The 22,223-nt window shown below is 41.3% G+C and overlaps 1 protein-coding gene across 1 annotated transcript in view; it reads right to left on the bottom strand.

Annotated features, from left to right (window-relative positions):
* The window catches only part of LOC145350468 (stonin-1-like), a 90,060-nt gene that overhangs the window by 30,723 nt on the left and 37,114 nt on the right, over nucleotides 1-22,223 (bottom strand). Inside the window, exons 5-7 of the mRNA XM_080199667.1 lie at nucleotides 14,748-14,849; nucleotides 11,941-12,064; nucleotides 2,622-2,677 (exon numbers count right to left, since the gene is read on the bottom strand). Coding sequence (XP_080055793.1) covers nucleotides 2,622-2,677; nucleotides 11,941-12,064; nucleotides 14,748-14,849 — 282 coding nt within the window. The remainder of the gene's footprint in view (nucleotides 1-2,621; nucleotides 2,678-11,940; nucleotides 12,065-14,747; nucleotides 14,850-22,223) is intronic.

The following is a 22,223-nucleotide window of genomic DNA, read 5'->3' as shown; positions in this document are numbered from 1 at the left end:
ACACATGCATCTCTGATTTCCTGTCTAATGTCTTTCCCAACATTATCATTACAGTTTGGTGGTCTGTATACCACCCCACCAATTTTTTTTGCCCCTTGTTTTTCTTAATTCGACCCATACAGATTCCACATCATCTATACTGATATCTTTCATCAATATCGTATCAATATCATCTTTAATCAACAATGCAACTCCACCACCTTTTTCTTTGCATCTGTTCTTTCTAAAACACTGAATAGCCCTCAATGTTTAGTTCCCATCCTTGCTCCCCTTGGAGCCATATCTTTGTAATGCCAGCTATATTATACCCCTTTACATCTATCTGCGCAACTATTTCAACCATTTTGTTGTTTCGAATGCTCTGGGCATTCAGGTACAAAACCTTAAGGGGGTCAATTTTAACATTTCTTTTCCCTTTCCTACTATTTTCTTTTTTTACTCAATCCTTATCTGACTCTGGTTCTTGATTTCTCTGCCCATCACTTTCCTTATTCTCCTTACTGTCTTTTTCTCTTCTTCTTAATTCCCCCTGCTCTGAATCTTTACAAATGTTCCCCATCCCCCTGCCATATTTGTTTAAACCCTCCCCAACCACTTCAGCAACTACCTCCCAAGAATACCTGTCCTGATCCTGCCCAGATATAACCCATCTAGTTTGATCAGGTCCCACCTCCCCCAGAACTGGTCCTAATGCCCTCGGAATCTGAAACTCTTCCCCCTCACACCATCTTTTTAGTCACCTATCTATCTTATGTATCCTGCTGTTTCTATTGACTAGCACACGGCGCAGATGGTAATCCCAAGACCTTTGCGGTCCTACTTTTCAGCTTGCTTCCTAGCTCCCTATATTCTTTTAGGACCTCTTCCCTATTTTACCAATGTCGTTTGTACCAACGTGTCCTATGACCACTGGCTATTCACCCTCCCCTTCAGAATGTTCTGCAGCTGCTCTGAGACATCCTTGACTCTAGCACCAGGGAGGCAACATACTATTCTGGAGTCTCATCTGCAGCCACAGAAACACCCATCTATTCCGCTTAGAATTGATTTCCCTATAACTATTGCATTCCCACATTTTTACTCCTCTCTATTGCAGCAGAACCAACTGTGATATGACAGATTTGGCTGTTGCAGTTTTCTCCTGAAAGACCATTCCCCTCAACAATATCCACAACGGTACAGCTGTTTTGCAGGGGAATAACCACAGGATGTTTCTGCACTGCCTGCCGAACTCTCTTGCTCTCCTTGATTGTCATCCATTCTCTTCCTGCCTGTGGAGTCTCAGCCTGCGACCACCTCTTTATACGTACCATCCATGATAGTCTCCACCTTGCAGATATTCCACAGTGTCCCCAGCTGCCACTCCAGCTCCAAAACATGGGCTTCCAGGAGGTGCAGCTGGAGACACTTCCTGCACATACAATGGCCCAGGCACTGTAAGTGTTCTCGGCCTCCCACATGGAGGATGAAGTGCAGACCATGGCTTGGAGCTTTCTTGGCATGTTTTACCCTTCAATTTAAGCTTTTGAAAATGTTTTGTTTCAGATTATATCCAATTCCCTAGGGTCCTTCTTTCCTGCTCCTCATTCTACTGAAAACAACTTTTACAAACCTTTTAAACTAAAATAAAAGTCCTCAAAAGAACTAATAAATTTATCAAACACTATTTTCTTTTTAGAAAACTAATCTGCCTGATTATCTAATTTTCTAAATGCCCTGCTACTATCTCCTTAATAATGGATTCTAGCATTTTCCCAATGACGGTTGTTAAGCTGACAGCCTTTGTTTCCTGCTTTCCGTCTCCTTCCATTCTTGAATAGAGATTTTATAGTTACACATTGTGCATTTTGACCAGAGTGGAAACTTTTAAGAGTCAAGTCAGGAAAGAGTATTATTAATGGATGGAGTTCCAAATCAGGATTGAGAGACTTGGACGGGAATTTCCGGGTGGTGATGTTCTAGAAGGTAGAGGTCACAGGTTTGGAAGTTACTTTCAAAGAAGTTTTGGCAAGTTGTAATGCATCTTGTAGATAGTGCACATTCACTCTGTGACCAGTGCACAGTGGCAACATTAATGTTTAAAATGGTGGCTAGAGTGCAATTCAAGTGGGCTCCATTGCATTGGATGGTGTTGAATTTCTTGTATGTTGTTGGAACTGCACTCATCCAGCGAAGTAATCCATCACATTCCTGACCTGTGCCTTGTAGGTGATAAGCAGACTTTGGAAAGTCAGAAGGAAAATATACTCATCAAGGAATGCCCAGTATTTGAACTGCTCTTCTAGCCACCGTGGTTATGAGTGTTTCAGAGAAGTTCTCTAGTCAACAGTAACCCCCTGGATGTTGATGATGGAGGATTCCGAGATGGCACCTCCATTGAACATCAATGGTGGACAGTTACAGATAGTGAACTGCTGGGTGACTTTTTGTTTAAAAATCTACTGAATATTTCCAGCAGCCACAGTATTTTGCTGGTAGGTTTGTTTAGAATACTTTAAGACAGTCCTTCAGATTGTGTCACGCCAGTCCCTGCAGACTTTAGCAACTTTAGAAGTCCTAGGAACTGCTAAACACTTCTCTAATCACAGCAACTAACATGCATTTATTAATGTGACACTTACCAGTTCTGCAGATGTAAAATTCTGGACACATCTACCAGCAGGAATCACAATAGAAGCTGCAACAGAAGTGAAAGTTTTGACTATTGTGAGGAAAATTGGAACTTCAAACATTTTCTAAAATGTAGCAGTCAATAAATCTAGCAAAATTGCTAATCTGCAATTTTAGCACTGTGGCAAAGAGGATAACTAACCACAGCAGGTTAAATTAATCTGAAATGGATTACTGAAAGACAGGTTCTGCTGATATTATTAGACCATCTGCTAGGATCTTGAAAAGGAAGGAAGCTTGTTTTAGAGGATCTAAAGGCTTAATTACCCAATTGATTTCACAAGCATGATCACACCAAAGCATGTAGCTCTCATATGCAAGACAGTGCATAAATATAGACAGGAAGATGCTGCTACTCAACCCAAGGTAATTCAGACACTCGAAGGATGTACAATTGTTAAGGAGGCATCAGACAGACTATCCATACTTAAAGTTGACCAGACGAGATTCATCAAAGAATACTGAGAGGTATGACAGGGGAGGCACTGGCAGTCTTAGACATGGGACATGCCAGAGGACAACAGAATTGCAAATATCGCACCCTTTTTCAAAAATAACAAACCTAGAAACTGCAAGCAAAGCAGTAACGTTGGTACAAAAACAGAAAATTTTGGAAAATCTTGGCAGGTTTGACAGAATCTGTGGAGAGGGAATAGAGCTAACGTTTCAGGTCTGGATGACCCTTCAGAGTTTCAGATTCCAGCACCCACAGTAATTTGCTTTTATATGTTTAAATTTGGTGGGGGGAATTTCTAGAAATAATAATTCAGGACAAAATTAATAGTCACATGGACAAATGTGGGTTAATTAAAAGTCAGTGCAGATTTCTTTACAGAAAATCACGTTTAGTGAACTTGGAGCTTTTTGAGGAGGTAAAAGAGGGGGTTGATGAGAGCAATGCTGTTGACATGGTGTTCATGGGCTCCCAAGAGTGCAACACAACAGATGTAAGCAAAGTTATAGCACATGGAATAAAAGAGAAAATGGAAACATTGAATAGATAATTAACTGAGTGACAGGAAAGAGAATAAGGGTTAATGGATGTTTTCCAGGCTGGAGGAGGTTTGTACACGGGGTCAGTGTTAGGATCCTTGCTTTTCCTGATGTGTATATGAATCACCTAAACACAATATGCAGATGATATGAAACTTGCAAGCATTGTAAACTGTGAGGAAAATAGTGTAGAGCTACAGAAGGACAAGAGCAAGTTGGTGGAATAGTTAAACAGGTGGCAGATGAAATTCAATGTGGTCAAATTTAAGGTGATACAGTTTGGTTGCAAGAACGCAGAGACAATATGAAATAAAAAGTACAGCACTAAAAGCGTGCAGGAACAGATAAATCTGGGTGAACGTGTACATAAAGGTGACAGGACAGATTGAGGGAGTGGCTAATAAAGCATACAGTATCCTAGGTTTCATCAGTAGGGACATGGAATGCAACTGAGATGGTGTTATAGTGGTAATGTCAATGAACCAGCATTCCAGAGGCCCATGTGAATTCTCTGGGGACATGGGTTCAAATCCTACCATAGCAACTGGTGGAATTTAAATTCAGTAAGTGAAAATATCTGAATCGCAAACCTAGTCCCAGCAATGCTGACCATGAAACCATCAGCGATTGTCATAAAACCACATCTAGTTCACTCATGTCTTTTATGGAACGAAATCTAATGTCCTTACCCGACCTGGCCTACATGTTGACTCTTACCTGCTCTCTACAATGGCCTAATAGGCCACAAAATTCAAAGGTGAGCAACAAATGCTGGCCTTGCCAGCAATGCCACATCCCATGAATAATAACTTACTTGCTTACTGAAAAAAAGCACGCTGAACGTGTATAAGACACTAGGTTGGCCAGAGCTGGAGCATTGCATTGCATCTAGTTCAGGAAGGATGTGAAGACACTGAAGAGAACTGAAAATATTCATGAGAATGGTTCAAAGGATAAGGAATTTTAGTTATACAACCAGATTGGAGAGGTTAAGCTGTTTTTTTTTGGAAAAGAGAGGGCTGAGAGGAGATTTGATAGAGGCGTTAGTACGGAATAGGTAGGGAGAAACTGTTCCCACTTGAGGAAGGATTAAGAATAAGGTGCTAAAGATATAAAGAATTGGCAAAAGAAGCAGCATGAGAAAAAAAATGCAGTGTGTGGTTAAGGTCTGGAATGTATTGTCAGAGTGTGTGGCGGGGGCAGATCCAATCAACGCATTCAAGAAGAAATGCAACTGTCATTTGAAAAGGAACAATGCATTGGTTAAAGGGAGATGGCAGGAGAATGCCACTAAGTGAAATCCTTATTCGGAAAGCCGGTGTAGACATGATGAGCCAAACAGCATCCTTCTTCACTGGAACAATTCTCTTATTCTGTGCATTGTTTACACGCATGAAGTCTTCATTTGAATATTAGCAAAGTCACATGCAATAAAAAAATTCAAAGATAAATGGACAAGGATTCAAGTCTGCTTTGATTATTTATTAAAGCTCTTCCATTTCAACAGCTCTGCAGTAAGCCTTATAATGTGAAGATGCTGACACTGTACTGGGGTAAACACAGTAAGAAGTCTCACAACATTAGGTTAAAGTCCAACTTTAACCTGGTGTTGTGAGATTTCTTACTGTAACTCTTATAAACAGGACTTGTAATTTGCTACATATATCTGTGAAAGCTATACATTTTACATGCCCTGTTTTTGCAAAGGTTACTTGATCCATGACTAATTACATAAATGACATAGAATTGCTTGATAGAAGATAGACTTGTCCAATACTTTTAGAAGGGTAGATAGAATACTACCCTAAAGATTATAACAATAACAGACTAAAATATTGATTTACCATTTATGAAACATAAGCAGAAATAAGAAATAAAATTATGATTAGACAGCATAATTATCATAAATTTCCTCTTCCGTTTGAAGGAAGCAGTTATACTTTAGATCTTCAGACAAAGTAGTAATATATGGTCTGCTTTGCTATGTCACTTGATCAAAGTACTAGACTGCCTCCAGTAGTAAGCTTTCAGAGGAAGTGACAAGAAACCAAAGAGTGAGAACATAAAAGTTTGCTCCGAAAAGGGACTGAACCTTCAATAATTTGGTCAATCCTCTTGAGATTCAAGTAGTGTTTTTATGTAGACACCCTGATTCTATTAGTTAAATAACAAGCTCTGAGGCAGTAGTTCATTGTTCAGCAAAACAGAATTATGAAGTTTCTCAGGGTGAAAGTCTTATATGACAGTAGCTAAGAACATGTTGCGAAAGACTGATCAAAAAATTAAAGCAAATCCACTATTAATATAATCACATTTTAATGACCTATGGTGTGCCATACAGATACTTTTTAAACAAACCTTCACACCTCCAGAACAAGATGCCTCATTAGGCTAATGCCTCTGACATTTTCTTTACAGCAGGACTCTCTTACACTGTGTAAGGGACAATCAATCTATTTTGTCCTGACAGGGGACTGCCTACACAAATAGAAAGCAACCTAACCTTTCTCCCTTTAAAATAAGCACTGACAGTCTAGACAACAGTTTTTCTTACCCTCCACTCTGCGCAAAGGGCAAAACAATTCAGATTGCTGCTAAATAACTCTAATTTAAATTTCTTTGATTATTTTACGTAGCTACAAATTCCAATTAATGGAAAAAAGAAATCCTCGTGTGGCACTTCACACTCCAAAAAAATCAAGGAGTGCAAACTTGAGTGCATCTCTCTGATAACTGGCACTATGATCCAATGGGAGACCTGATCTGACCACTTCAAACACCTGACGAAGGGGCAGCCAGTGCTCTGAAAGCTAGTGACTTTTGCTACCAAATAAACCTGTTGGACTTTAACCTGTCGTGAGACTTCTTACTGCACTTCAAACACAAACATGCTTTGCTTTTCTTCTGCCAAAATCATAGAAACATAGAAATTTGGCTAGTAGTTCGACCCTTTGAGCCTGCTCCACCATTCAATTTAATCATCGAATTCAATATCCTGATCCCCTCCATATCCCTTGATCCCTTTGGCCCCTAGAGTTTTATTTAATTTCTTCTTAGAATCAGATGTTTTAGCCTCAACTACATTCAACGATAGCAAATTCCATATAGTCACCACCCTCTGGGTGAAGAAATTTCTCAGTTCTAAAAGATTTACCGCTTATCCTCAAACTATGATCCCACTATTGGGAATATTCTTTCTGAATCCTGTCTAACCCTATTAGAATTTTATAAGTTTCTATGAGACCCCCTCTCACTCTTCTAAACTCCAGTGAATATAATCCTAACCAACTTGGTCTCTCCTCATATGATAGATCTACCATCCCAGGAATCAGCCTGGTAAACCTTCGTTGTTTTGCCTCAATAGCAAGGGCATCCTTCCTCAGAAAAGGACACCAAAACTGCACACAATACTCCAGGTGTGGCCTCACCAACACCCTATACAACTACAGCAAAACACCTCCATCCCTAAACTCAAATCCTCACGCTATGAAGGCCAACATACCATTTGCCTTCTTTACTGCCTGCTGTACTTGCTGCTTACTTTCAGCAACTGATGCACAAGGACTCCAAGGTCTCAATAAATATCCACCTCACTCAATTTACACCCATTCAAGTAATAATCTGTCTTCCTATTGTCATCCTTGTAGCTGGCTTCATCGTATCCTTCCCTTCATCTTAGAAAGAAGTTTCACAACACCAGCTTTCAGAGTGCTGCTCCAGTTAAGACTCACCTGATAAAGGAGCAGTGCTCCAAAGCTTGTGATTCCAAATAAACCTGTTGGACTTTTGCCTAATGATGTGAGACTTCTTACTTTTTCCCCGCCCCGCCCCAATCCAATGCTGGCACCTCCACATCATCCCTTCACCCTGTCACAGTCTCCCTGGAGCACTACTCACTCTAGCCCTGAATCACTGACTCCTTCCCTTCAAAATAGCCATCATGAGCCCTCCACAAAATGCATACTTTGGACACCACCATAATCAATTTTTACTCATCAGCAAACCCCTATCCTTCCTGTGTCACTCTTACCCATTTCTCTTATAATTCACTGTGTTTCCAAAATTAGCTGCTTTACTTCATCACTTTCAATGTAGCAAATCAATTAAAATGGGGTTGAGCAGTTATGCTGAGGCGTTATAACGTGGCAGCTACACTATGTTTGGAGTTTGTGTTTAATATCGATTACACAACAAGCAAGGGTGAGACTACAGAGCAAAATGTATACAAAAATAATAAACTACAATTAGACTACACACTAGAACCTAGAAAGTAAGTAGTTGGGACAAGAGGGTGAGAAAATCACTGAGACACACAAGGTATTTTGTGGTATACAAATGGCAAAGAGCAACAAAACCTGTGACATTTTTTGGAGTATGTTGGTGCATCGATTTGTTTCATGGTGTTTCTGTTTTGCATGGCCACACATTGGCTGCAACCTAATGGAGCCAACTTGTGCAGGGCCAGCATGGGAAGTTTCAGGAGCTGCAATTACACAGCTTAAAGGGAACAATGGTAATGAGTTGGAGGAGTGGAATATATATGGTAGGTCCATTCAAAAGTCTGACGACAGCAGGGAAGAAGCTGTTCTTGAGGTGGTTGATACGTGTTCTCAGACTTTTGTATCTTTTTCCCGATGGAAGAGAGCATGTGCAGGGTGCGTGGGGTCTTTGATTATACTAGCTGATTTTCCAAGGCAGCGAGAAGTGTAGACAGAGTAAATGAATGGGAGAGTGGTTTGTGTGACGAACTGGCCTTTGATTACAACCCTTTGTAGTTTCTTGCAGTTTTGGTCAGATCAGGAGCCATGATACATCTGGGAAGGATGCTTTCTGTGGTGCATCTGTAAAAATTGGTGAGAGCAATAGCAAATTTCTTTAGTCTCGTGAGAAAGAAGAGGCATTGGCAGGGTTTCTTAACTGTTGTCAACATGGAGGGACCAGGACAAGTTGGTGATCTGGACATGTACAAACTTGGAGCTCTCATCACCACTGATGTAGACAGGGTCATGACTTCCACTAGGCTTTCTGAAGTTGATGACTGTATCCTTTGTTTTACTGATACTGAGGAAGAGGTTATTGTCATTGCACCATTTCACCAGATTCTTTATTTCTTTCCTATACTCTGTCTCATCTTGTTTGAGATCTAATATTAAGTTAATTGACTTCATTTACAGTCAACACTACTCCATCACCCTCGTGTCCCAGCTTTCCCCATTTATAATCTTTTAAATACATTTTTAAAAACGGGGACAACTTAACAAAAGATCAAATGTATTAATAAAAGAGATAACCCTTTACAGGGCACTGTAACTAAAAAAAAACTACAAAAAGAAACTTACAAACATTAAATTAAAATGTGACTTTGGGGGTCAATAATGCAACCCAGTCCCCACAGTGCACACCAGTCATGGAAGACCTCAAATTGTGCCAGCGGACAGCTCCCTTATAAGGGCACCTGGCTGTGAACACAGCTATGGAAAAGGGGCAGTCAGATAAGAGAACCCCCCATTCGCTTGCTACCTGGATCTGTTGATAGCCTGTTTGACTAGACACAGAAACTGGCTCTTGTAAACTGCATTCGCGTGCCAGTGGGAAGAGGACAGGATTAGAAACAGTCCCTCTAGATCAACAGTTCACTAACACAGTGACTGTTCTCAGACACAAAGAACCGGTAACAGAAGCGAGCCACGCTCGTGAAATTCAAACCTGGGCATATCAACATAATTGGTACTATGAAGAAAATTGCAGAAGGGAAAATCTTATTACATAAATTTTCAGCCCTTTTCATTATTTAATGAACTTTCAACGATACACATTACGTTTAAGGAGTTTGGCCAAATGATCAATTGTGTATGACTACTGCCATCTACAGCTAGCAACTCTCTTATTCTGATATTTCCTTTTTCAGGCAGGTCAGGAGTGCCCTCAAACACCACTGTGGAGATTCCCAGGTAAGGTGCACATGGCAATTGCCTGGGAAGTTCAAGCCTCCTTTGTCTCAATTGCCCTGCTCTGACAACTATCTGAAAATGCAATTTAAATTAAAAACTTCCAACGACAAAGGGATTACCCACCCCATGGGATTCTCTTTAGCAGACTTTAACACCCAATGTGGTGTTCCCACCCCACTTCCATGGCATTCACCCACTCCCTCCAAAACTGGGTTTCCCCTCCACCAACTTCTGGCTTTAATTCCTGTCAAGATCTTTTAAACTCAGCTGGACCTTCAACTTTCCTAGCTAGTGCCATAGGAAAATGGGATATGGCTTCCTTACATCCGATTGAGATGTACTTGATATTAGGCCCTGGGGTTATGCAGTACTGCTTTGAATCTTACCCAGCCCAAGTTGGAAGGTCAGGCAAGATAGGATTGCAAGAGGTTTAAGGTAAAGAACTAGGGGCAAAATAGCAATCCTGGCTCAATTAAATTGTTCTTGGGCAGCAAGTAAATAGACCTGCTGATTCTGAGTATTAAACAATGCTACAGAATTGAATTGATTTATTATTGTCACATGTATTGGGATGCAGTGAAAAGTATTGTTTCTTGCAGGCTATACAGAAAAAACATACCATTCCTAAAGTACATAATGGAAAAGATGAGAACGTAGCAGAATGTATTGTTGCAGTTACTGATAGGGTGAAGAGAAAGATCAGCTTAATGTGTGATAGCTACATTTAGCCAAAAACAATAATATAATATTTTAATTCAGTGCTTGGGGCAGCACAGTGGTTAGTATTGTTGCCTCAGCACCAGGAACCCAGGTTCGATTCCCAGCTTAGGTCACTGTCTGTGCAGAATCCACACGTTCTCCCCGTATCTGCATGGGTTTCCTCCAGGTGCTCTGTTTTCCTCCCACAGTCTGAAAGACTTGCTGGTTAGGTGCATTGATCATGCTAAAATCTCCCTCAGTGTACCCGAACAGGTGCCAGAATGAGACGACTGGGGGATTTTCACAGTAACTTCATTACAGTGCTAATGTAAGCCTACTTGTGACACTAATAAATTAAAAAATTTTAGAACATCATGCCTTCATATGAACTCATGTCTCAGACCACTTCTACAAGTCTGGGTCAATCAACGAACGTGCAGCAGGAAACTACTTAGAAATTGTGGCCAGAGATCAGAAATGTCCTCAATGAAGTTTAAACCAGGATAAGGGAGATCTCAGAAGAAGCTATTTTGTAAAACAAGTGGACAATAATCTACCTTCCTTGTAAACTTCAACATTGGAGATTGTGATTCCAGGAACTGGCTTCTAGCTGGTCATCATTCCTTTCAAGGGGCAAGGTTAAACTGAACAAGCCCAATGAAACAATAAGCTGAATATACTTCCCACAGAGCAACTAAACTAAGATGATAATTACCAATCCCATAGTCAGCCAACAGCTGAATAATTTTAAGTGTCCTTCCTGCCTTATCACCATTACAGTAAGGAGCTGGAGATTACTCCAGTTTCCACCCACAGTCCAAAGATGTGCGGGTTAGGTTGATTGGCCATGCTAAGAAATTGCCCCTTAGTGTCCAGGGATGCGTAGGTTAGAGGGATTAGTGGGTATAATATGTAGGGGATATGGGGGTAGGGCCTGGGTGGGATTGTGTTTGGTGCAGACTCAATGGGCCAAAGGGCCTCTTTCTGCACTGTAGGGTTCTAATGATTCTACAATTACAGTCACAATGAAGCACCAAAAATCGCAAAACAATGTCAAGGTAGAGACCCAGTGAAACAGCTCTCTATCTCCTTATCCTAATTTTTATCCCAAGAAATTAGCATTTACTGAGAAATAAGATCAAGAAAATAACTCCCCCCACCCTACTCACTGCTGATTTAACCTTAAATATTGGGACTTCATAAAAAAGGACGAAACACTCAATTTTGTCATATTCTATCTTTGTATTTAGATTTAAATGTTACATTTTTGCAGTTTTTTCATCCCAATTTAAATGCTTTACCTATTGTACCTGCATTCTTCTTCACTCCTTTGTATTTATTTCTCATTTGTGCAATCGAGTCACTGCTATAAGTTTTGTGTTTTATTAAAAGGATGCTGAGGTTCCTGAACCATTGATGTTATTTCTCAAACACTCCACTCTACTTTTCTTTTTTAACCCATCTCACTCCCGGACCACAAGACTGGTTAGAAGAAATTTTGCTTCTCTACTAATGAAAAAGAACAGAAGATCCACTAGTCCTGTAATAGTCTTTCCAGATGATACAGTAGAAGGGACACTACTAAAATACATTTTTTTAAAAAATCTATCCTGCAGTTTGAACAAACCTGATGACGTGTGTACAGCTTGATGGGTCTTCTGCTGCTGGAGCTCCAAGATGATCTGCTGGTGATTATTCTCCCTGAAAAAGCTTTCCACAGCTCTGGATTGCAGAAGTTTGCTCTCCCAAAGCTGAATGCATAAAGAACAAGAGATTTAAAAACAATTACAAAAATTGATTTGAGAGATTCAAGAATATGTGATAAGCTACTGAATATTAAGAGCACACAGCTCATTGGTGATGGACAATCCAAAAGTAATATCATAACTATCAAAATATTATTCGAATCAATTTGATGAATGCTCTACTATCTAAATGGTGAAGAGGCAGAAACAGCGGAGATCGGAAGAGATTTAGGGTTTCATGTACATTGATCATAAAGGTATCATGGATAATTACAGAAAATAATCAAAAAAGCAAATAGAATTGAGTAATGGGTCTCATCCACCGGCTTGAGAACCAGCAGGAGGCCCTCATCACTGTTGGGGAAGACCCAGCGGAAGTATATACTATCAGGTCCCCGACAGTGGAAATCATGATTCTTAAATACATCACGCCCCTCCACTAAGGAGGGCTCTCCATTGCCTGTCAACCCCAGGACAGTGGCTGCTGCTGGTAATGTACTCAACAGAGGCTGAGGATCAACAAAGGATCGAAGCCTCAGGTGAGTGAGGGCAGGAGTGAGGAAGAAAGGGCAGGTGGGTGACTCTCAGCAGGGCTTCTATTTCCAATGAACATAAGAACATAATAGGAGCAGGAGTAGGCCATCTAGCCCTTCGAGTCTGCCCTGCCATTCAATAAGATCATGGCTGATCTGAAGTGGATCAATTCCACTTTCCCACTTTCTCCCCATAACCCTTAATTCCCCTGTCTATCAGAAACCTATCTACACGTGACTTAAATATATTCAGCGAGGTAGCCTCCACCACTTCAACGGGCAGAGAATTCCAGAGGTTCACCACCCTTTGAGTGAAGAAGTTCCCCCTCAACTCTGATCTAAACTGCCCCCCCCTTATCTTGAGGCTGTGCCCTCTAGTTCTGCTATCCTTTTTAAGCGGGAAGAATCTCTCTACCTCTACCCTATCTATCCCCTTCATTATCTTATATGTCTCTATAATATTCCCCCCTCAGCCTTCTAAACTCCAACGAGTACAGACCCAGTCTATTTAGTCTCTCTTCATAGGCTAACGCCCTCATCTCCGGTATCAGCCTAGTGAACCTTCTCTGCACTCCCTCCAAGGCCAATGTAACCTTCTGCAAGTGCATCGACCAAAACTGCACACAGTACTCCAGCTGTGGCCTCACTAGTGCCCTGTACAGTTGCAGCAAGACCTCCCTGCTTTTATATTCTATCCCCCTCGCTATAAAGGCCAACATTCCATTCGCCTTCTTGATCACCTGCTGCACCTGCAGACTAGGTTTCTGCGACTCGTGCACAAGAACCCCCAGGTCCTTCTGCACCGTAGTATGCTGCAGTTTTTTGCCCTTTAAATAATAATCCCTCCTACTATTATTCCTGCCAAAGCAGATAACCTCACACTTGCTAACATTATATTCCAACTGCCAGGTCCTTGCCCACTCGCTCAGCCTATCCAGATCTCTCTGCAGACCTTCCACGCCCTCCATGCAATTTGCTTTTCCACTCATCTTCGTGTCATCAGCAAAATTTCGTCACCCTACACTCAGCCCCCTCCTCCAGATCATCTATATAAATGGTAAACAGTTCAGGCCCCAGCACTGATCCCTGCAGCACCCCACTAGTCACCAACTGCCAACCAGAATAGCACCCATTGATACCAACTCTCTGCTTCTTATTAGACAATCAATCCACGCTAACACCTTACCCCCAACTCCATGCACCCTAACCTTCTGTCACAACCTTTTGAGGCGCCTTATCAAACGCCTTTTGGAAATCTAAAAACACCACATCCACCGGTTCCCCTCTGTCTACCGCACTAGTCACATCCTCATAGAAATCCAACAAATTCGTCAAACACGACGTCCCCTTAACGAATCCGTGCTGCGTCTGCCAGTTCCAAGACCAGACACTAAGAGCCTTTAAACCAAGGACCTAACAGGGTTTGCTTTTTGGGCTCCTCACATGGCCACTCTAATGTTGGTTGCCAGTTAAATAACAGCAGTGGCTGGCTGAGGTGCTTAAGTGGGCCTTAATTAGCTTCTGGGGCTCTGGGCTAGAAACATATCCATAAGCCTTTACGCTCCAGACTTCAAAAAGGGAAGGAAAGAAAAGCAGGAAACTATGGGCCAGTTAGCCTAATATCTGTCACGGGGAAAATGTCAGAAGCCATTATCAAAGATGGTATAGCAGGGCACTTGGAAAAATTCAAGGGTAGAGTCAACACAGTTTTATGAAAGGGAAATCATGTTTAACCAATTTATTGGCGTTCTTTAAAGAAGTTAAATGTGTTGTGGATAAAAGAGGTACCAGTGAATGTACTGTACTTAGATTTTAAAAAGCCATTTGAAAAGGTGCCACATCAAAGGTTATTGCATAAAAGCGCATGATGTAAGGGGCAACATATTGGCACAGACTAAAGATTGTCTAATAGGAACACATGGAAAATCAGGGAATGTGGAAATCAGGCAGGAAAGTAGAGTTGAGTTTAAGGATCAGCCATGATTTTATTTAGTGGGAGAGTAGACCTATTTATTCCAACTCCTATTTCTTATATTCAAATATTTTTATGTCCAGGTCAAGCAGCCTTATTGCCATACATATGTTTCTAAACTTAGAGTGGTTATATGTTTAGAGCAGGAAACTAAAACTTTTGTGGTACCAAAAGAACCATGTACCTGCTTTAGATCCTTAAGAACATGATCATCAATGCCCTCTTCGAGGAAAAAATCATTTACATTGTTGATGACATCCTCAATAACAGATTTATAGAGTCTAGGCTGAAAAGAAATGAGTATGTTATGAACAGTCAGATCATTTTTGTAGTTTCAACTTTTATAAAGCTCACATTCTTTCTCTCTTTTTCATATATAGGTGGCATAACACTGCGAGATAAAAAGGATACATGACTTACAAAACTGGTCATGTGATTGCTGAAAGCACAAATCTTGTTCTGGCGTGCAATCTCTTTTCTCTCCGAATTGCTGCTTTGTCTAGTCCTCTCCAGCACACCACCTTAAATCCAAAGGTTTCATTTTTTAATGTCTTCCTTTTGCCATCTGGAATAACCAATCTTCGGCTCAGACTCGAGTTATTCTTTATTCCACTGCATCAACTTTCACAATCCAGTTTATCCATTTCTGAGTTTCTTCAAGAAGTGAATCCATCTTTCCCTTCTTGTGCTTTGCATGGTTTCAGACAACTGCCATTTTACTTTTGTTGTAGTTGCATCAAATCCTACTTCTACATCCAACATTTCTTCCTTCTTGTTATATTTATTAAACAATTTTCCTGAATTGCTAACTTGTTCCAAGACTGGTGTTCTCTCTTGGGATTTTCCATTGCCAAGTCCTCCTCAGCATCCTCAAACACCAGACAGTTTCTGCCTCTGCAGAATGCCAATTTATCGAGCTCATTTGTATTTTCCACATGACTGGTAACTCGATCATTCAGTTCTTAAGGATGACAAAACTGATTGCTCTTCGAGTTCCATGCTATGACCTCAGTGGCTGAGTTCTGCTTGTGCTTTCTTCTTTCAACCCTTTTTATCTTTTATTCATATCTTCATGCTCTTACTCCAGTTCTGTCACCGTTTGCTGGTGAATGTCACACTATTTTTCTTTAAAAATAAGACTGGTCGGCGCAACATTGTGGGCCGAAGGGCCTGTTCCGCGCTGTAATGTTCTATGTTCTATGTTCTATTTCTTACTGGTCCGAATAGTTTTCCTAGCTACATTTTCATAGTGCTTGTCCAGCCATATCAAAGCTAACAAAAAAGGACTGCTTCTCATTTAAATTACAGGTTGTTACGGGGCTGTCACAATGTTTTTTTGGTGCATTTAAAACTATTGTTTCCTCAAAGCCAGATAAAGTCACAGAGTGGTTTCAAGATGATTCATTGACAAACTGCAGAACTACAGGTCTCCGACTAAGTCATTCAGACCAGTTACAGTGCAGAATTCAAAAATACACAAGCAATTAGAGTTACAAATTTGATTACAGTTAGCATACACCAATAAAAGTATAGGAGTTATTCTCTATCCATTCTCAGTTAAAGATTACACATCATGTGTACGTAACGGTATAGTGTCCAATTATAACTAGCGCATGTTATATCATGAAGAAATTATAGCTGTATCTCTGACCAATGGTATACCAACCTCCCCTTCCATTGTCCCTTGTTCTAATGGGCCAACGTGAACTTCAGCTGCAGATCGTTCAATTAAATGGTCCTTGACTCTTACCTGAGTCTATTTTAATTGGGACCTGTGGTTTTAACATATTTTTTCCTGAGATACAGCTTGCAGCTCAGGATTTCTAATTTGAGAGATTACTAACCCTTTCAGTCACAAACTCTTATCCTCATTTTCTATTTGCTAGAGTTCCCAGTTGAGTTCAAACTTTTTTAGAAGGATGAATTCTCTTCTAAAAACTTCAGAATCTCTCTACTAAACGTCCCTCAGGGCAGGACACCCTGCAGATTCTATTGCGATCAGATCTGCAGACCTCAACATTTCACTTTCCCATGCTTTTGGGGTAAGCTTTGTTTTCATTTGATGATGAGTGATGAGCCTCTTCTTCCACCTCCAGCTGCATACAGTGATCTTACCATAGCACATCAGTCATGATATTCAGCGTCTTTCTCTTTTGACATGATACCATATACATCTAATATGTGTCCTGTCCTGACCTGACCTTGTCAATTTGAAGTTCACAGAAGTTGGAAAACAAAAGCTAAGTCCACACAAGTAGACGCTACAAGTACCAGATGTTAGCCAGAGGAACGAGACAGCAAGTACAACGAGATCTTTTTCAGATGGGAAAACCCCCACTAGACTGTTGCTCAAACTCATCACCGTTTCCCTGGTCAGTTTTACAAACTCCAGGAAATCTACACTGCTAAGTAAAATTTGGAGCCAAGTTAAAAACAATTTTAACAGAATCCAATAAAGTCTCCTTAGAGATTTAGTAGACACCCCACATCCAATTAGCAAATCTCCAACATGGCAAATAGATTTTTTGCCAGCAGCCTTTACTAAATCTGCTAGTGGATGAGTATAAACTGGGTTGCACTGTTACTCAAAACTCACCCCCACCCATTCTCAATCAACCAGTTCTTGGTGGTCCTACTGCAGAAAACGGCAGAAAGCTGCAGAAATCTGAGGCAAGGGGCACAATCTCCTGATAGATATCCCAGCAAATTTGAGTATTGACATCATTGGAAAACAATTTTAATTTCTTTAAGGAGACCTAGAACTGCTCGATGTGAGGTGGGCATTACTTTTGAATTATAAACCAATAGTTAAAACACAAATACATCAGGAAAACAGCAGGGGACATCCAGGTGCCATTTTAACACCTGCTACCAGGATTAAAATCAGCTCAACTAGAAAGAAAATGCTGGAAAATCTCAGCAGATCAGACAGCATCTGTGGAGAGAGAAGAGCCAACGTTTCAAGGCTGGACGACCCTTCATCAGTTTCAAAACATAAAAGTTATTTTTTAAAAAGGGACCTTTTGACTAATTGCTTCAGCATCGTAACAAAAATTCCAAAAGAAAAGTTAACCAGAAGGGTGTGATTTCTCAGCTTTTGGCTCGGGTCTCAAATCAAATTGTTGCTGATATACAAAGAACTCTTTCCTCCACTGAGCTGGGATTCCTGGAGTTTGTAGGTGGTGGGGGGGGGGGCAGAAGAGAACAAAGTGGTGGTGCAATGTGATAGTAGCGGGATACGAGCTTGGAATATTATCTAGTCTGTGCTGGGAGGCTGCGGGAAAGGAACATGTGTTAGTCTGTCCCGCCCAAGCAGAATGTTGGGGTCTAATGGCTCTTTTTCAACCTCACTGGCTTTACACAGAGGGGTGGGTCCCAGTTCAGTGGCTGTCCGCTGCGAGTACTGTTGGGAGGGTGACTCACCACAAGGTTGGCGTTCCCCGAGCAGGCCATGATGCTGAGAGCAAGCGCCTCCCGCCTCGGTCAAAAGACCCGGTTGCTAGGTTCGTGACGTCATAAATCCGTGACGTTTCGCTGAGCGTGACGCCATAAAGCAATGACGTTGCGTCTTCTTTCATTGTGACGTCATAAACAATGACGTGTCATCGCCCTGGGTAAAGACGTCAGCAGGGCCCAGGGTCTCCCTCTTGTCTGAGGCGGCCTAATGTCCCGTCTGCACCTACTAAAACTCTGCAATATTTCTGTCTCAGCAATGTCCTTCTGTGCCCACCATCACTTCGGAAGAGCACCCAAATATCCTATCTGTGACTTTTGTTTCCCCATCAACTATCCTTATTACCAAGGGACCGAACCACCGCCTGCCCATCTTATGTATCCTGCTCCTATGAACTCCCACCCTCACAGTTGTGCTATCACCAAATTTCGCCATTTAAATGATTGCAAGGTCGTAAACTGTTGTCAATGCCAATTGGAACTTCTGTGAGTATCGTGGAATTTGCTGGCCCATAGTGTGGCGGAGTCTGAATCATTGAATGGTTTCAGGAAGGAGATTGATGCATTTTAATTTGAAAAAAGGATAAGGGAATATGGGAAACAGGTGGGGAGGTGGATTTGAGAGCAGGGAGATATCATGATCCAATTAAGTGGCAGAGCAGGTTCAAAGGGCTGAATTTGCGTACTTCTGCTCCCAACTCCTACATTCCTAAGTATATCTGTGATTCTATTTTGAAGGCAAACTCAGCTTCAAGGATATGGCAATCCTCCTCTAGTTCCCTCTTCCAGAAGCAATTGTGTGCTCCTCCTTTCTCTCTAAGCTGGCTAGCTTTGTGCAGGGAGTCTGGTTTCACTGAGAGCAGCAGCTTCAATGCTATATCTTGCAAGTCCTGAGATTCTATGGAGGTTCTCCTTCCAGGCCATTGCAGAATGATGGATAATCACCCTTATGATTATCCATAAGGGTGTGCACATTCCAGGTTAGGGTTGGAAATGCATGTTTTTTTCTTGGCTTGTGAATTTTCAACCACAAGGGTATTGGTCCCAATGGGTGCAGTTTCCTGGCCAGGACAATTTGCGACAGCGTTGCTTCTGTTCTCTGATGTGTCTGCTCTGATTGAACTGGGGAGAGAAGACCTGCTTTGGGAGTGTGGTAACTGACATCTGAACTAAATGACCAAGTCAATGAAGCTGATGGCAGAAGATTATAGCCTCAATTTTTGTCATGCCTACTTGTGAGAGAATACTGAAACTGGTTTGTCTATCCTTCCCATTTAATATTAAGGACCTCTGCTGACGAAGGAGGATGTTTGTGATGGTGAGCTCATGTTGAATGTATTTGATGAGAAGGAGGAGACCATTGCTATTTGATTTCCCCACTCCTTCTTTTCCAATGGTGCCCTTCCAGATGGTGCAGTTGCATCCAACTCTGACATCAAAATCCCACAGAAGAATCAATTTATTTTGTTTTGGGATAGCTGACAGAGCAGAATCCAGCTCTTCATAAGAAAGCCCTTTGGTTTGCTCAATACAGTCAAGCGTTGGAGTGTAAATACTAATGATTATGGCATTGGTTGCCATTAAACTGAAGGTGAAAGCACTTCACAGGCAATGGAGTACTTCTGAAGTGCAGTGGCTAATGTAGAGATGGCTGGCACAGTAGTTAGTACTACTGCCTCACACCGCCAGGGACCTGGGTTTAGTTCCCATCTTGGGTGACTGCTGTGTGGAGTTTTCACGTTCTCCCCGTGCCTACATGGGTTTCCTCTCATAGTCCAAAGATATGAAGATTAGGTGAATTTCCCATGCTAAATTGTCGCTCAGTGTCCCAAAATGTGTCAATTAACCATGGGAAATGGATGGGGTTACAGGATAGGGCAATGGAGAGGGCATGGGCAAGATACTCTGTCAGGAAGTTGGTGCAGACTTGAATGGCCTTTGTGAACCAGGTGGCACATGAACCAAAGATTGGTCTGTCTGTCTGCTGTTAGATGACCTCACCTTTGTTAATACCCATTCCATTGTTTTCCAAAATGCACAAAAACAGGATTTGAGGGAGATTAAAAAGACCTACTAAATGTGGCTAGTGATCCAATATCTCTCATTGCTCCATTGATTTGTGAATTATAAAAGGATGTGCCCTGTCTGGAACAGTTAAAGTTATTTCCAGTGGAGAGCAGCTGAACAATATTGAGTATTAAACAGTATTGAATTCATGCCTATTGCCTGTGGAAATCAATGAATGATATTGAGTGAATTCTGCACATTCTCGGTTTAATTTAGGACATCAATGGTCCAATTATTTTCTTTGCTTAGAGGAACCAGCTCATGATGGTACTGATTCACTGCATTACTGTGATATTAAAATAACATTATTGAAATAGCCAAAGAGCTTGCGGCAAAGCAAGGCACAAAATGCTGTACAATATAGTCACTTAATATTAATTTAGAAGACAGAGTAATAACAGAATTGGCATTTCTATAAGGAATCATTTATTTAATGAGATTCCCAATTAGAATGTAAATAAAAAAGGATGCACCGCATCTATTGCAGAGAAACCACGTGTTGTTCTTTCTTTCAAACTTAGGTTTATTTTATGAAATTGAAACTTGAGCATTGACTGTGGCGGGATCCAACCGTCGAGCCCTAGAGCAATGCCCTGGGTTTGTGGATTATCAGTTCAATAACATCTAACACTAGGTCATAGGGGAACCCTTGGATTGGAAACTTCTTTACAGTCAATCAAGCAATCTCGTAGTGTTATCACTTTTGTAAAGTAGGGGACACAACAGCCAATTTTCCCACAGCAAGCAGCAATGTCCCAGTAACCAGATAATCTAATTTGATGATATTAAGAGATTATGTGTTGGCCAGGACAAAAGGGACAAATCTTCTGCACTCCTTTGAAATTATACTACAGAATCTCCTTGCATCCAGCTGAGAGGGAGGACATTTAACATACATCCATTCTAGGAGAGCTAATGACAGATTGTATAATGGTAATGATGCAAAATACCAAGGATGGATTCAAGGTCTTGTTCAAGGGGGTCAAGTCTGAGTAATGATGTGGAGATGCTGGTGTTGGACTGGGGCGGGGGGGGGGGGGGGGGGGCGGCGGCACAGTAGGAAGTCTCACGACACCAGGTTGAAGTCCAACAGGTTTATTTGGTAGCACGAGCTTTCGGAACGCTGCTCCTTCATCAGGTGAGCTGCACTCCAAAAGCTTAAGCTACCAAATAAACCTTTTGGACTTTCACTTGGTATTATGAGACTTTTTACTAATCCTGAGCAATACCTTGCTGCTAACTTATATCCAGAAATGTGATATTTTGATGCTTTTTTGTTATCTATATGAGCCACTTGGCAGTACAGAACTTGAATATTGTTGGAGAGAGAAGCATGTTGCTGAAGCTTTTCATCTTGCACTCATTAGGACAAATGCAAAAACGCCAAATTTCAAATGATTACAACAATTTATGTTAAAGGAGAAAAGAATACTGACAGATTAGTAAGTCAGTTCTGTCTACTAGCTCAGTCAATTCTAATTGGGCAAATGTTTGCCCTGGAGAATACATCAGGTTCCCCAAGCTGCAAAAAGGCACAAGGCTTGAACATATTTCTTTTGTTTGTAGCAACTTGCCAAGCCTCCTTTGACAGCATCCTCCAAGCCCATGCTTGCGCCACCTTGGAGAGGACCAGCCGATGAATGGGAGCACCACCATCTGGAGGTTTCCATCCAAGCAACATACGATCCTGACTTGGAAGTATATGGAACTATACCTCCACCAGATGGAGTGCTACAGTTCAAAAAAGTGGCACACCATCACCTTCTCAAGGGCATTTAGGAATAGACAACAAATGATAGCCTTTCCAGCTACGTCCACATACTACGAAAGTGTAAAAGAAATCTGCATATATTACCATGAAGTTTATTCAAAAATATGTGCCTGATTTAAAGTCTTCCCCAGATTTGGCATTTTTTTCACCAGTAGAGTGGATTCCAAACTTTGTTCCTTCCATCCATTATGTGTCCATGTCAGGTTTCAGACTTTTGCTCAGCTTTTTTGAACCAGTTCCTGATCCTGACCAGCTCATTCTGCTGTGCTTGATACCTGTGCTGTCAATGTCAAAACTCCCTTTATGCTGCCATATGCGTAGCCCTGATATTTAGAGGGGAACCTTCACCCCATAAAATGGATTGGTTTG

This window comes from Carcharhinus amblyrhynchos, chromosome 12, assembly GCF_965287045.1.
Source record: "Carcharhinus amblyrhynchos chromosome 12, sCarAmb.v2.hapA, whole genome shotgun sequence".
Taxonomy (NCBI): domain Eukaryota; kingdom Metazoa; phylum Chordata; class Chondrichthyes; order Carcharhiniformes; family Carcharhinidae; genus Carcharhinus; species Carcharhinus amblyrhynchos.
The sequence above is the reverse complement of the archived record's forward strand: the minus strand, read 5'-3'. Positions and strand labels throughout refer to the sequence as shown.